Here is a 16,817-nt window from a genome sequence, read left to right as displayed (position 1 = left end):
AAAGTTGAAATTTAAAAAATTAACTATTTTTCCTCCTCAAAAAATCTAAAAACTATTACAATTATTTTATGAGATGATGTTACAATTTATGAAGGAATACTTTTGCAAGAATTGTAGATGAATATTTTCAATTGTTTTTAGCAAAACTATAAGATTAATATTATTTAAATATTATTGAAGTCTGCAAATATATCTATGTTAATCGATCTACTACGGGTTAGTTAATAATTAATAAATAAAAAAAAGTCTAAAAAATTTATGGATGACACATCTCACATTAAATATCTTGTAAAAATTTCATTGATGCAAATTATCAATCAGATGAATAAATAAAGAAAAATTTGCAACAAAACGGTTGAGATAAAATATGAAATGTTAACGTTTGTAATTAAAGACATTCAAAATTCAAAAAAAAAAATCAGCAATGAGAGCATTGTAAGCAAAAAGATATCTGTAGATTTCAAAAAATGGGAAATCAAAAAGAAAAGAAGATGTTCAACAAATACATTGATTGTTAACGATACTGACATACAAGTAATGAAAGACGATAACATACCAGAATGCAAATTAGAATGATGAAATTATTGTTATTATTCGTAAGTAAAATATTTTTTAGCATAAAAAGAGACCGTTTGATTAAATAATAACGATAGAAATATGCAAATTGTTGATGAAGATAGTATCACAAGAATTGTTATTAAAGGTGAATAATAATGATTCTTTCATGAAGAATAAAAAACACATAATATGAAAAATCGTTAAAGAGATAAAAATCCCAAATATAAAATAAAAAAAATATTTGACGCAATAATTTAAATTAAGGATTATAATGCATTATATATACCATTTTTTTCCATAAATCAATAGTGATCAACATATGACATAGAAAATTACAAAATTATATTTAATATAATTGATTAACATATCTCAATTATTAACAAATAAAGAATAAATCATACATACATGAGATATAAAATAAAACAAATTCATGGCATGAAGCATGTCATAATTTCTCATGATTAATAAAAAAATTAGAAAACTCAATCGAGCTGTAATAATTAGATAAATTTCAATATCAATATTGTGTTAATGTAAAACTACAATAAATATAACACTTATATTTATAAACTTACATGAATTATTGATAATATCTTATTCTAAACTGTTTATGTGGATGTGAAATAATCATGACCGTAAATAATACAAACATTGAAACTGCAAGTGTTAAATTGTTCGAAAATGTTACAAATATTTTTATTAGTTGCAATGTCGAAGATTATATTGATTACATCACTAAAATATGTAATAGGTTTTTTTAAAAAAAATATATATTATTACCATGGAAATCATTTATTAACTGCATGTTAATATATTCTCATCTCAACGTTTATCAACAACAAAAGATGTTCCCACGATGGTCTTGCAATTAATGAAGGAGTATATTTACAAGAGTTGAAGATGAATAAACCGGTTATAGATTTCTGTAACTTAAAAGTACATGTTCTGAAGGTAAATTTTTTTATTTTTTTATAAATAAATTTTTACAAAATTTATTCATTATCATTACTCACTACTTCTCCTATAACTAATAATAAAAAAAGTTCAGCTCAAAACAAAAACATTCTCAAAATTTTTGTTAGGACCTACTGATTGAGCTAAATAATTAAATCATGAGTTCATAGTTATATGTATTAAAAATATCAGATTTCTAACCGTTATTGAAATATATATTTGAATTAAATTACACTCCGGTTTGAAATAAATCAATTCAAATTGAGTTAAATTTTAATCCAAAAAATAAATAAAGAACACACTAACACATTCATAACATATTTGTAAACATTAAAATGAAAATGTTAACTATTTTTTCTCATCATAAAGGGCAAAAAATATAACAATTATTTATGGGATGATCTTAAAATTAACGAATGAACATTTTTTACAAGATATGAAGATGAATAAATCAGTTATGGATTTCTATAACTTACAAATACAAGTTTGAAAGTAATTTTTTTAAGTTAATTTTAACATGTATTGAACATGAGGTAGAAAATTACAAAATCAGGATTTAATTTTGTTTAACGTATATTACTTATTAAAAATATATATAACAAATTATATTGCTTCAAGACGTAAAAAGACAAATCCATGACACGAAACATGTAGTAATTTTTCAAGATCAATCAACAAAACAATGAAACCCGAGTTATAATAACTGGATAAATTCTATTAATATTGTGTCAATGTAAAACAACATTTAAACATTATATTTATAAGCTCGCATGAGTTATTGAAATATTTTATCTTAAACTATTAATGTAAATATAGAAACAATATGATCATAAATGATGACACTGAAACTGCTAGAGTTACATTCTTCGAAAATGTTGCAAATATGTTCGAAAATAAAACTTTGTATTACTTATTATATTTTTTCTTAAATTTTATTTATTAAATATGTCATGACATCAAATTATATATTTTAATTTTCTCAATGTCTAATTTATGTAATATTATAGTATTTGTTACAACCATCATTTGCAACAACACCTATAAATTCAATTAAACTCGTAGTATAAAAAATCTTTAAACAAAAATTCATCGCACTCATTTTATAATGCATGTTGTAAATATCATCAATATTTACTAAAATATCATGAAGATTATTAACTAATTAACTGCATGTTTATCTCTTCTCATCTCAACTCATTTATTTAACAACGTTTATTATCAATAAAAAGTGTTCCCACGTGCATCGCACGTCACTTTTACAAATATATTTAGAAGTTGGAAAGTTGAGTTCCTTGATAGAACATGCCCGAAATAGTCTCATCTTTTGGTAGCAAAGCCAGCATGACTGCACCTTTAGCTCCTTCTTCAACTGTCAAAGTTCCCATATTGGAATTCATATCGGTCTTCACAAATCCAGGGCACACGCAGTTAACACATAAACCAGCTGCATTCTCTTTCGCTAGGATCCTCGTGTAAGCATTCGCCGCGGCTTTCGACACTCTGTAAGCAGAGAGATTCAATGGCCATCCCTCTGATTCCAACGCTCCTCTCTCGAAATCTTTAAGAAATCTTGCCAATAGTTCGTCTAGTTTCTCCCTCGTCAGCAAGTCTATGTTGCTCAGCTCTTGTTTGATGGTCTCACTCGGGATCGACTGCGAGAATTCGACCAAAACGTAAACGGATATATATATATATATATAGATAGAGTTTCTTTCAAGTGTTCACATATCATGCCCACTACTATGCCCACCAATAATGTGGCATTATTCTATTGGACTACATCTTTATCACATCCAATAGAATAGTGCCACATCATTGGTGGACATGGTAATGGGCATGATATGTGGACACTATATATATATATATATATATATATAATCTTCTTGTTAGTGTTTTTTGGACAAAATTTTCTTATACATGCAATGATCCATGCATATATACCTCAATTTTCCCAATTCTTGCCGAGACATTTACGATTCGAGGCGAATCGGAGAGCAAAAGGGAGGGAAGCAGAGCCTCCGTGACTCTTTTGATGCCGTAGTAGTTTGTTTCCACGCATTCTTCAGCCATCTCATAAGTTTGTGTGGTCAGGTTAATTAACAAATCAGCTTTGTTGGCGTTTTGCTATATACATATATATACACAACAAACACAAAATATCCCATGCATTAATTAAATTTCTTCTACTTGTGTTTGTATTTATTTGGAAATTATATATATATATATATATATATCGAAGAAATTAATTGATTTACTTTGTCTTTCTGAAGATTATATGATTCCAAGTCCACTGTGACTCCACCAATCCCTGCATTGTTAACCTGCAGGTAATATTAATTAATTAAAGAATCTTGCATCAGTATAGTTTTCGATCATATTAATTAGTTAGCTAGGAATTTCGAATTCCACACATATCCTGGCTCCGACACATGCATTTTTGTATATTTGATTTGACATGGCCGGATATTAAAATTATTATTAATAACAGTTAGTATGTTATTTTAAATCCGTTCGTGATTTTGAATCACTTTGATCTTAAATTCGTTTTAGTGAACTTTGATCACTGTTCTAAAAGCTGATGCCAAGACCCCCACCCACCTAGCGGTAAACCGTTGCTCACCATCTGCTTTTTTGCTAGCCTATGTCATCGTTCGCCTAAAATCTCTCGTCTAGGCTAATTGATCGCCGCATAGGCTAAAGAGAAGTCATCTTTCTTGCTAGCCTATGCCTTTAGGCATCGTTCGCCTAAAATCTCTCGCCTAGGCTAGGAGAAATCCTAGCCTAAGCGGTTACTATTTTTTATTAAAAAATTTTAAAAATAAAAAACTTAAAAAGAGAGACGCGACGAAAGAAGCAAAAACAGAAAGAACGAAGAAGCGAGAAAAAAAAAGTCAAGTAAATATTACATATATATGAAGATCACTTTTATCTATTAATATATTTGTTGTTGTTGTTATTATTTTTATTAAAATTTTGTAAAAAACTGAAATTCATAAAAACATATCAATATCTCATGGAATTATTATTTAGACTTAAAAAAAAAAAACCGTCTGGCCGCCTACCTACAACCTAGAGATTTTTTTTAGAACATTGTCTTTGTATATATGCAGGATAAAAATAGTTTTAAAATTCTAATTATTAAAAAAATTTCCAAAATACAATTTCTATTGCCGGCCGGTGCCCGGCCATCGAATCACATGATTTTTCTGAGGTTTACTTTTTTTTCTAATAAAAAAATATATTATATATAAAAAAAATGTTTTGTATGATCTATATAAACTTGAAAGAAAGAAAAAAAAAAGAGAGAGGAAATTAATTAATATATATATTACCAACCAGTATATCAAGTTTCCCAAAGTGGTTATTGATGAAGGTTGCCAAAGAAGCAATGCTGTCCTTGTTCATCACATCAAGTTGATGAAATATTATTAGATGAGAATTTAGAATTGTAACAGCCTCAACTCCCCTTGTTGCATCCCTTGCGGTCAACACCACATGAATCCCATCATTAGCCAACTGCTTGCATATCTCCAATCCGATCCCCTTGTTCGCTCCCGTCACTACTGCACACCTATATATATATATATATATATATATATATATATATATATATATATATATATCGATCGAGCAAATTAAAAACGTACGGTGATCTTGATCTTAGAATATCAATTAATTTCAAAACATCCTCGGAGTTGATCCTAGCTAAGTATATATATGTATGCTTTTACAAGAAAGAAGAAAAAGAGAAATATTAGTACATACCTGCAGCTTTTCTTGTCCATTTGCAAAGATATATATAGCTAGCTGGGAGAGATTTATTTTTTCAAGTATATTAATTTAGCTAGGCTCAATTAATTGTAGTATTTATTGACTAGCTAGCTCTGTGCATTTGGTGGTGGAACCATGAAAACGTAGGCTGCAAGACAAAGGGTTCAGCGCGTAAATTGTGGTCAATTATTGAAAATAGGATTAAACATAAGATAAAAGAAAATATATAAGATAAATTAATGGTGCATGGGACATATGTCAAACAAGGAATGGCTTTGAGTTTGGGTAACGAACCGGGCAAGGTAGATAAAGACGTTTATATATTTTGTATACCCAATAATTTAAAAAGAAAAAGAAAACAAAAAATTACCTAGTCATTAGAGCAGGTACAAATGGACTTCCTCGCCTGTTATATTTAGGTACGTAGTGTTTGCAATCTCTAAAAAATAAGTGATTATGGAGATTTTTTTAACAAATTTTTTAAATTTTTTTTCATAATCACTTATTTTTAGAGGTTGCAAACACAACCTTAATTTCTCGCCTTCAAAGGTGCACAAAAGTTGCACGAAAGACTAAGGTGGGCCCCACACGAATACTTTCCGCACTGTGAAGTCGGCCAGCAACCTTTTTTTAATATATATTTTTGTAATTTTTTTAATATAATTAGATCCCATGGTCAGATTAATCTGGTCGTTGAACCAAATTATTAAAAGGGAAATTTGCTTTTTTGGTCCTATATGTTTGTCACTTTGCGATTTTAGTCCTTTATATTTTTCAGATTTCAGTTGTAGTCCGCTATCTATATTTTTTTGGCAATTTTAGTCTTTTTTCTGACGTGGCGCTGACGTGGCACCAATTCAGTGCTGATGTGGAGCTGACGTGTACAGTGCCACGTAAGCATTTTCGAATAAAAAGGACCAAAATTGCCAAAAATCAAAACATGCAGGACTAAAACTGAAATGTGAAAACATAGAGGACCAAAATCGCAAAATGACAAACATATAGGACTAAATTTGCAATTTTCCCTTATTAAAAATAGTTTAAAAAATTAAAATTTTAAAAATTAATAATAAAACATTTATTTAATAAAATAATTAAGGAGTGAATGAGGTAATTTGATCATTATAAATCAATTACCAAGAGCATCTGATTCTTAAAGTTTTTTTAAAAAATCATCTGATTTTTTGAAAGAAAAAAAAAATTATCTGATCATTCTATTCTCAATGGATTGGTCTTTCCCAAACTAAATACATCGACCAGCAAATGTTGTGCCACATGTTCAATCAAACTCAATTTGTCCAAAATCCAAATGAAGTCCTTCGTCCTTCTTTTGAAACCACATATTCAAAATCAAAAATAAAGTGAAAAAAGTTGTTGCTGCAAATGGGGGTGACTTCCATCACGAGGGAAAAAAATGGTTGAAAGACGAAGACGAACGTTTTGCAAAGGCATGGTACAACGCTTCTACCAATCTGACACTTGGGAATGGCCAAATCAACGTTAGTTTTTTTTGGGATTGGTTGAAAAAAATATATAACCACATGAGTTTCCAATGAGATGAAAAATTCATTCAAGGAACAACATGCGTCAACATTTTCAAAATCTTGCAAAAAAAGGTTTTAATTAAATTTCTTAATTTCGTGTATTTTTTCTGTAATATTAAAACTTTAATTATGTGCAGTTTTAATTTCTTTTAATTATACAAAATTAGTTTATGTTTAAATAAAAATATATATATTAAATGAAGTAAAAAATTATTATTTCAGCATCATCTCACCCTCACAAAACCATGAGATGAAGTTATCATCGCTGACATCAGCATGCAACGAAGTTATCAACTTCATCACACCAACATCGTCTCATGCACCATTGAAAATGTTGTTAGTTGTAGTTTCAATTTCCTTTGAGAGGATAATTACTCTTGGTTTAGACTTTAGACAATTATTTTAAAAGTGTTGCGAATGTTTATGTGTGAATTGATGACAAGTATGTTAAGGGAGTGTTTGCAATAGATTGTGATTTTGTAGAAGTGATTAATTTATAGATTATAAAAAAGTTGAGAAAAATCAAAAGTTGGTAGTGTTTGAAAACAAATGTGAAAATCTAAAAATCAAAGTTTGGTAGTATTTGATAAATAAGTGATTAGAATAATTTTAACAATGACCTTCTTATTAGAATCACTTTTGGAGAATCATAATCATCACATGACTAGCTTTTGGATTTTAATTAAGTTAAGCATAAGCTAACACATAATCTAGGTTTAAGAAACACACAAAAATAATTTTTTTAAGCCAAAAGCTAACAATCACTTTTTTTTAGTGATTGCAAACACTCCCTAAAAGTCTTTAAGGATCCATGGCTTCTATGACATGGAACTTTCAGGCCGGCCAATAACAGTACCAAATACAAATATTTCTGATATCAAAGTTTGTGAATTGATGACAAAGTTATGGGGTATGCAATTGGGACAAGATCCGAGATATTCTTTGGGAGGTCGGCCAATTAGAAGTTCAAAGAATCACGAGTGGATAGGCCTGATAAAATGGTGGCGCTTGGAAAAACACGGTGAATATACTGTTAAATTTGGGTACCGGGCAGCTATGTTTTTTGATGAAGCATCAACTTCTGATTTAATTTAACTAGTGGAAGGGAAAAACGTTGTACATGTGGATATGATTAATTAATAGTGGAATCTCTCTTTCAAAAAAAATAAAATAAAATAAAAATATGTATTTGAATACATTTTTTGTAAAATATTTTTTAAAAATAGTATGAAAAAATTGTTCTTTAAGCACATATATATTTTTTATAAACAACTTAGAATTATTTTTTTGATGTTTTAAGAAATGTAAGCGCTGATGAAAAGTAAAGCATATTATAATAATCCAAACATTCTTGTTATTTAAAAAATTTTCAAACATTTTATAAAATTTATGTAAAAGTACTTTATGTGATGTGATTATATGTAGATTCAAACAATCCCATCACATGTTGTTTTATATCGTTAACTTGTGTTTACTTAGTGAAGTGCGATTAAATGTAAATAAATAATATTGTGACTATTAAACTAACAATTTTATAGGATAAAAAATAATGATAGATAAATAATAATATGTTTATTTTGATCGATCAATGTTGTGCAGAGATGACAACGGGACGGGTTCGCCAAACCCGGGACCCGCCCCGCCAAGGAAAAATTGGACCCGGGCCCGGACCCGGGCCCGGACCCGGACCCGGACCCGTCCCTTTTGTAGGACCGATTGATTGATTTGATTGAGATTTTTCTTTCTTTACACTTATCTTTATCTATTATATTTTTCTACTCTTTCATTATCCTCATCTTTTTTCTTCACTAAATTTATAACACTTTATCAGCACGAGTGCTCTTTAAGGTAGAAATTTTTTTTATTATCATCTTTGCATGAATGCTCTCGAAGAAGCACAATATTTCGATCTTATATTGATGCTTCTCGAAATCGCATAGATTTTATTTTTATGTTCATACTTCTAGTTAATCATTCATGCTCCTGAGGAAGCACAATATTTAATTTTATGTTGATGTTCTTGATATAACACACCATGTTTTTATATTGATATTTTATAGATCTACGCAGAGCAGGACCTATTGTGAGGCCCACGAGGTCATGGCCTCAGGGCTCGGCTCAATAAGGGGCCCAAAATTTTTAAATGATATATATATATATTTGGTTGTTGGCTTAATTAGAAAATTTCATTAAAATAATTAAAAGTAATTGGCAGTTTTTCAATTTTTTTGTTTGGTGAATTACAATATATTAGCAGTAAGAGCTTTTGTTTTCTGCTTTGGATTTTTTTTTCCTGCTTTTTTGATCTTTTAATTAATTACAATATATTTAGATAATTAAAGAGTGAATCTTTTAGGTAGTGTTTGCAACCTCTAAAAATAAGTGATTATGGAGATTCTGTTCACAAATTTATGAAAAAAAATCTTCATAATCACTTATTTTTAGAGGTTGCAAACACTACCTTAAATAACTTGATGAAATCTTGTAGAGAGCGAGCTTCAACAATTTTGAGTCACAATGATAGTTCAGACATTGATGATGAGTTTTGTTCAGAGCTGATGGTCGTGAGATGTTATTTAACAAATAAAAAAGAAAAATTGATATAATTCAGGTTTTGGCGAAACTGCATAGTTTATTCCCAAATAATATTTTCTATAAGATTTTGTTAACCATATCAGCAACAGTTGCATCTGCAAAAAAAATCTTCTCGAAGTTGAAGTCAATCAAGAATTATCTTCGATCAACAATGTCACAAGACAAATTGAATGGGCTAGCTATGCTGTCAATTGAGAAAAAATGGTCCGACAATTGGATTATACAGATTTGATAAATATTTTCATCTCTAAACAGTTGACGGGTAGTATTAATTATGTAGTTATTCGAATATTTTTTGACTTTTCATTAACGTAATATATTGTTTATGATATATTTATATATTGTTTAGTGTATATGTCATTTGCGAATTAAATTTTAGGGTTATTCGCCGCAACAAGAGGGCCCATTTTTTATATATCGCCTCAGGCCCGGTTGATCACAGGTACGGCTCTGGATCTACGGATACAATATCATCATTTAATTTATCAATATTTCCAAAAAATATTGATACGAGATAAAAAAAAATTGTCAATATTGATATATGATTTAAGATCTGACAATATTCCTGAAGAATATTGACTTGATGACATGATATATTAATATTCATCAATATTCGAGAAGAATATTGATTTGATTTTAACAAATTAGGCAAACTTATGATTTCATGTTTAAATCAAAGATTGTTTATATTCTTGAAGAATATTGATTCAAGATTTAAGATCTCCATATTTTTGTAGATCTATCAATATTTCGTGATGGAATATTGATCCAATATATAGAGTTTGTCAATATTTATTAAGAATCAAATATTCCGAGATTTTTCAAAATTCTAGAAGAATTTTGATATTAGATTTGCCAACGATAATGATATAAGATCTAATATATATCAATATTAACAAACAATATTGAATATATATCAATATTCCTGCAGAATTTTGACATGTTTGTTTATTATTCTTAATTTTGTTTATTTAACTAGTTGCTAATATATATTTTTTAGTTAAACACAAATATTTGATTGATTAGTAACTATGACAACATGAAAAGTTTATATACATTTCCATAGTCTACAAGATACCATGTTTATTTATATTTTTTTTGCTCAAATCGTGATCTATACCTTAGATAAGCTTAACTTATTTATTTTGGTAGCTCATTATTTAATCTTTTAGATGTTCATATCCTTCATGAAAATAATAATATAAGTTATATATTTTGTTGTGTTAATTATATATGTCTTGGATGTAATTTTTTTGAGCTATAACTTATCTAAATTATACATTTATTTTTAGATTAATGAAGGAATATTACGATAATTTCTAGATAATAGTGGTACAACACACAACATCCTTCAAAGCAAAAATATTTTTTTGAATTAACATTTAACATTAGCTGAAAATAATGTTATAACAATCTCGGGTGCATCAAAAATTATTGAAGGTCATGGGAAGACAAAAATTATTTTACCAAATGTGACAAGCCTGTATATTGAAAATGCACTCTATGCAAGCAAATCAAGTAGAAATTTTCTTAGCTTTAAAGATATCCGCCGAAATGGATATCATATTGAAACATTGAATGCAAACAATGTTGAATATTTTTGCATTACATTCATTATATCTGGCCAGAAGCAGATAAAAGAAATATTACGTGTACTTTCCTCTGAAATGTATTACACAATAATAAAATCAATTGAAGCAAATACAATCACAAACAAGAAGTTTGTTGACAAGAAAGGTTTTGTATTATGGTACGACCGACTTGGTCATCCTGGGAGTTCAATGATGCGAAGAATAATAAATAATTCTCCTGGACATCCCTTAAAGAACCAGAAGATTCTCTTACATGATGATTTTTCATGTGTGGCTTGTTCACAAGGAAAATTAATTATAAGACATTCCCCAACAAAAGTTGATATTGAAATTTCAACCTTTTGGAAAGAATTCATGGGGATATTTGTGGACCTAGTATTGATTGATGTCTCGACTAGGTGGTCACATGTTAGTTTGTTAGCATCTCGAAATATAGTTTTTGCTAGATTACTTGGGCAAATAATTAAATTACGAGCTCAGTTCCCTGATCACTCAATGAAGACAATTCGTCTTGATAATGCTGCTGAATTAAAATCACAAGCATTTGATGAATTTTGTTTGTCGATCGGGATTTCAGTTGAGCATTCAGTTGCCCATGTTCATACATAGAATGGTCTTGCAGAATCATTTATTAAACGATTGCAATTGATTGCTAGACCGCTACTCATGAAAACAAAACTACCATCTGCAGCTTGGGGGTCATGCTATAATACACGCTACATCATTGATTCGTGTGAGACCAGCTAATTATCACCAATACTCACCTTTGCAACTTGCATATGGTCAAAAACCCGAAGTTTTTCATTTTCGAGTATTTGGTTGTGCGGTACAAGTCCCTATCCCACCTACACAACAGACCAAAATGGGTTCACAACGTAGACTTGGAATTTACGTGGGATATGATTAACCATCTATCATTAGATATTTGGAGCCTTTAACGGGTGATTTATTTACTGCAAGATTTGCATATTGCCACTTTGATGAAACTGATTTTCCAACTCTAGGGGGAGCAAAGTTGTATCCTGAGGAACAACGAAAAATTTGTTGGAATGAGAAAACATTATCTCATTATGATCCCCGAAACAATCAATGTGAGCAAGAAGTTGAAAAAATTATTCATTTGCAAAGAATTGCAAATCAATTACTCGATGCTTTTGTTAATACAAAAAATGTGACAAATCATATACACAAGTAGAGAATACTCCGGTGAAGATTGACGTCCCTGTAGGACCATGTAATAATTTACCCGCAAACGAATCTAAAATACGTCAGAAGCGTGGTCGACCAATTGGTTCGAAGGATACGGTACCTAGAAAAATAAAGGTACAAGATAAAGAAGCACTTACAGCTCCAGAAGAGGCAACTTTACATGATACAACAAGAGAAATAAATGAAACAGATGTGGAAAACATGATTCATGAAGAATCACAATCACATGAAAATATCGAGATTTTGAAAAACTATTTGATATCTCGTAAAATATGGGGTGGCCGAAGTAATACAAACATCGATGATGTTTTCACTCTAAACGTAGTCCTTGATATTATGCAAGACAATGATGATCCCGAACCACAATCTGTTAAAGATTGCCAACAAAGAAATGATTGGCCAAGATGGAAGGCGGCTATACAAACTGAATTAGATTCTTTCGAGAAACATAGAGTGTTTGGGCCCGTAGTTCAAACACCTAAAAATATAATCTCTATAGGATACAAATGGGTGTTGGTACGAAAAAGAAATGAAAATGGCAAAATTGTAAGATATAAAGCCAGACTTGTAGCCCAAGGTTTTTCTCAGAGACTTGGAATTGACTATGAGGAAACGTACTCGCATGTAATGAATGCCACCACTTTTCGATTCTTGATTAGCTTGGTTGTATCAGAAAAATTGGACATGCGACTTATGGATGTGGTTACTGCATATTTATATAGTTCACTTAATAACGACATATACATGAAAATCCCTGAATGATTTAAGCCATCAGAAGCAAATGATACAATCCCCAAGACCGTGTTCTCAATAAAACTGCAAAAGTCATTATATGGATTAAAACAATCCGGGCGCATGTGGTACAATCGCCTTAGTGAGTATATATACCAAGAAGGTTACACAAAAGATGTTATTTGTCCATGCGTTTTCACGAAAAAAACGGATGAAGGTTTTGCAATCGTGGCAGTATATGTGGATGATCTAAATCTCATAGGAACTCCCGAAAAGCTCACTAAAACTGCCAATTATTTAAAAAGTGAATTTGAGATAAAGGATTTGGAAAAGACAAAATTTTGTCTTGGCTTGCAAATTGAACATTTACAAGAAGAATATTTGTTCATCAATCCTCATATGTAGAAAAAATATTAAAACGATTTTACATGGATAAAGCACATCCATTAGCATCACCAATGGTCGTTAGATCACTTGACACTAAGAAAGATCCTTTTCGTCAACTTGAAGATGGAGAGAATATTATTGGTCCGGAAGTACCATATCTGAGTGCAATTGTTGCATTATCATATCTTGAAAATTGTACCGGACCAGATATAGCTTTTTATGTTAACCTTCAAGCAAGATATAGTTCTTCTCCAACCCGAAGACATTGGAATTGTGTAAAACATATATTTCGTTACCTTCGTGGTACAACTGACATGAGATTATTTTATTCGAAAAAATCAAATTTCTCTTTAATAGGATATGTAGATGCAGGTTTCAGACCCACATAAAGCCAAATCCCAAACGGGTTATGTGTTTACACGAGGGGACCCAGCTATTTCATGGAAGTCGACAAAGCAAACTTTGACAGCGACATCATCAAATCACTCTGAGATAATTGCAATGCATGAAGCAAGTCGAGAATGTATATGATTAAGATCTATAACTCAACATATTCAAGAATCATGCGGACTACCAACAACGAAAGATAGCCCGACGATTATTTTTTAAGATAATGCTGCTTGCATTGCACAACTAAAGGGAGAGCATATCAAAGGCGATCGAATGAAACATATTTCATCAAAGTTTTTCTACACGCACGAACTTTAACAGAAAGGTGATTGATAAGTGCATTTTGTATGAATTAGTTCGTGATAGGTTTATGTCTATTTTGTATGCATTCATATTGTTTTATGTGTTTTTATGTGTTTTAATGCATGCTTGTGTATTTCACTCTCCGGGTTAATTTTGTAGGAAAATAAATTGTTGAAGAGTGAATTACGTAGCATCTTTGTTCAAAAAATCAATTTTAATTTTAGAGAGATCTAAATCCAATCTTCACTGTTTCAAATGAATTTCAAGATATTTTGAAGCTGCTGTCCAAATTTCAGCTCGATCCGACGGCTAGAACTTAAGATATGAATTTTTCATAATCGTCGTGCGGAGAAAAAAAATCCACTCGCTCGAGCGAGACGTGCCAAAAATCTTCCGAGACAGAAAGTTACTCGCTCGAGCGAGCGGAGCGTGCAGAATTTGTATTTTTGGAAACTCTTGCTCGGATTGGATGCTATATTTTGAAGTCCCTTGAGCATATAAATACAAATCTAATCATCAGATTAAAGGGTTCCAACACGCAGAGAACGCAGACAAGAGACGAGAGGCAGCTAGGCTTGGAGATTGGAGATTTGCTCCATCGTCATCAGAGTTTTTCTTTCTTTTTTCTTTTTGTTTGAATTCTAGTTTCAATTATTGAGTAGTTTGTTTTCAACAAAGACGGCGTGATTGTGCCGAACAAATTCATGTAGAAAACTTGGATGTTTGTTTGGGATTTTTCAGAGTTGATTTTATTTTATTGATTGTCAGATTTATATTTGTCTTGTGAATAGTTTAATCAACGGTTTGCTTGCATGTTAATCGATTCCAAGTAGACAGAGGAAGTATTGATTTTGATCGCTCTAATAATTAACACATGGTAAAACCGACTAGAAATAGAATTCGGTTTCAGTGTGCGGTTTGAGTGTAAACTGAATTTTCACAAATATTTAATGCATTCAAATTTGATTAGAATTACGAAAGATTAATCCGTCAATATTTGAATATGTTTGATTGTTCTAGAAATAGACCTTTGTACAAGTTAGGAGAATTTCCGTAATCTAAGATTAAATCTGAGTCCTGAATCGACTACATGTTACATGATTTGTTCGGTACCTACACGTGTCTTTGTTGTCTCGTTTTAATTATTTTTATCGTCAGTTATTTTAATTCTTATTTCTTAAGCATTTTTTATTTTATATTCTTATTTTATTTAAATCAAATTGTTTTTTTATGATTTTGTCTAGATTAAGCTAAATAATTAATTATTGAGAATTGACTGCAGTTTCTGTGGGATCGATACTTGGACTCTCTGTCCACTTTACTATTACTTGACCTGGTACGCTTGCCAGTAAATTTATATCACACCGATTTATCCGGTCAGTGATATTGATGTCCAACAAATTCGTTCAAGTGACAATGTAGTTGATTTATCACAAAGGCATTACCGACATCAACATTTCAAGAAATTGGTGCAAAAGATAGGGATGCATCAATTAAAAGATATTCGGTGATTGAAATCAGGGGGAGTATCAATTTTTGTACTCTTTTTCCTTTGTTTAGATTTTTTCCACTGGTTTTACTGACAAGGTTTTAACGAGGCAACATTGGACTCTTCATCAATCATCTAAGGGGGAGTGTTATATATAGATGATTTGTAGTTGATTGATTTGATTGAGATTTTTCTTTCTTTACACTTATCTTTCTCTATTATATTTTTCTACTCTTTCATTATCCTCCTCTAAATTTATAACAAATATATATATAGAGGACTTTTCAGCTGCCCAACAATATTTTCTCACCTCGTCCCCGATCGGGTTTTAGTTGTTTTTTTTATTTTTCGCATAACTAAAACACGGTACCGGGTTTTAGTGGTCGGGGACGAGTTGTGCATCATTGGTTGGACAGCTGAAAATTTCTATATATATATATATATATATATATATAGTATATAATATAATATAATATATTACACAATATACATTATATTATATATATATATATATAAATATAATATACCTATTTAAATTTATATATATATGCGGGGCGGGTCTACCCAAACCCGGGACCCGTTTCGGACCCGCCTCCGGACCCGTTGACTTGGACCCGCCCCGTCGCGCAACTCGTTTGACCGGGTTTAAATTCGTCCCAGACGAGGCGGGTTTCACACCCGGCCCATTGCCATCTTTAATTTTGTGATTGAAATTACAATTAAGTGACGAGTTACAATTTTGTCATTTTTCTATCATATATAATCTTATTTTTAGTTTGTATTTGTAAATTGAGATTGTGATTTTTACGAAATAATATAGATTATTATTCATTAAAATTATTAAGTATAAATATTAATTATTTTTAAAAAAATAATAAATACATTAAAAAAAGTTTCATGTATAAGGATAAAATCGAATGAAATGTATTAAATATATATTAAGGGTAAATTGGTGTTCAGTCCCTAAATCCAAAAGCAAATTAAGAATCAGTCCCTTGTCAGAAAAAATTTGTTTGCACTCCCTGGGCCCATATTATTTTACTCGAATAAAATTAAGTACAAAACATTGAAAATATGGTACAAATACAAGATATTTGAACACTAATTGTTCAAGATCGAGTACAAAAATACAATTTTGAGTATAAAATCCAAATATCTTTATTAATGTGAACTTGCAACATGTGTTTGAGTACTCAAAAATCATATATTTGTACCAGATCTAATGCATTGGGTACTCAAAAATCACATATGAGTATCATATTTTCAATGTTTTGTACCGATTTTCCTCCAAAT

At 30.4% G+C, this 16,817-nt stretch overlaps 1 protein-coding gene across 1 annotated transcript; it reads right to left on the bottom strand.

Moving 5' to 3' along the window:
- Window positions 1–2,537: 2,537 nt before the first annotated feature.
- Window positions 2,538–5,415, bottom strand: LOC140871877 ((+)-neomenthol dehydrogenase-like). Its single transcript, XM_073274618.1, has 5 exons — window positions 5,278–5,415; window positions 4,849–5,083; window positions 3,768–3,833; window positions 3,454–3,636; window positions 2,538–3,164 (listed from the first exon to the last, which is right to left on the bottom strand). Exons 1-5 carry the CDS (start codon window positions 5,295–5,297, stop codon window positions 2,781–2,783), a joined length of 888 nt encoding a protein of 295 aa, XP_073130719.1. The 5' UTR covers window positions 5,298–5,415; the 3' UTR covers window positions 2,538–2,780.
- Window positions 5,416–16,817: the final 11,402 nt, after the last annotated feature.

Source organism: Henckelia pumila, unplaced genomic scaffold (genome assembly GCF_033568475.1).
Source record: "Henckelia pumila isolate YLH828 unplaced genomic scaffold, ASM3356847v2 CTG_461:::fragment_3, whole genome shotgun sequence".
Taxonomy (NCBI): Eukaryota; Viridiplantae; Streptophyta; class Magnoliopsida; order Lamiales; family Gesneriaceae; genus Henckelia; species Henckelia pumila.
Note: the sequence above shows the minus strand (reverse complement) of the source record. Positions and strands in the feature narration are given on the sequence as shown.

Excerpts from the sequence above, each read along its gene's own strand:
- LOC140871877 (XM_073274618.1), bottom strand. The coding sequence starts at position 5,297 with ATGGACAAGAAAAGCTGCAG. Across the intron at positions 3,834-4,848 it reads TTGGGAAACTTGATATACTG|GTTAACAATGCAGGGATTGG; the intron begins GTTGGTAATATA and ends TATTACCTGCAG. Across the intron at positions 3,165-3,453 it reads CAAGAATTGGGAAAATTGAG|TCGATCCCGAGTGAGACCAT; the intron begins GTATATATGCAT and ends GAATTCTCGCAG.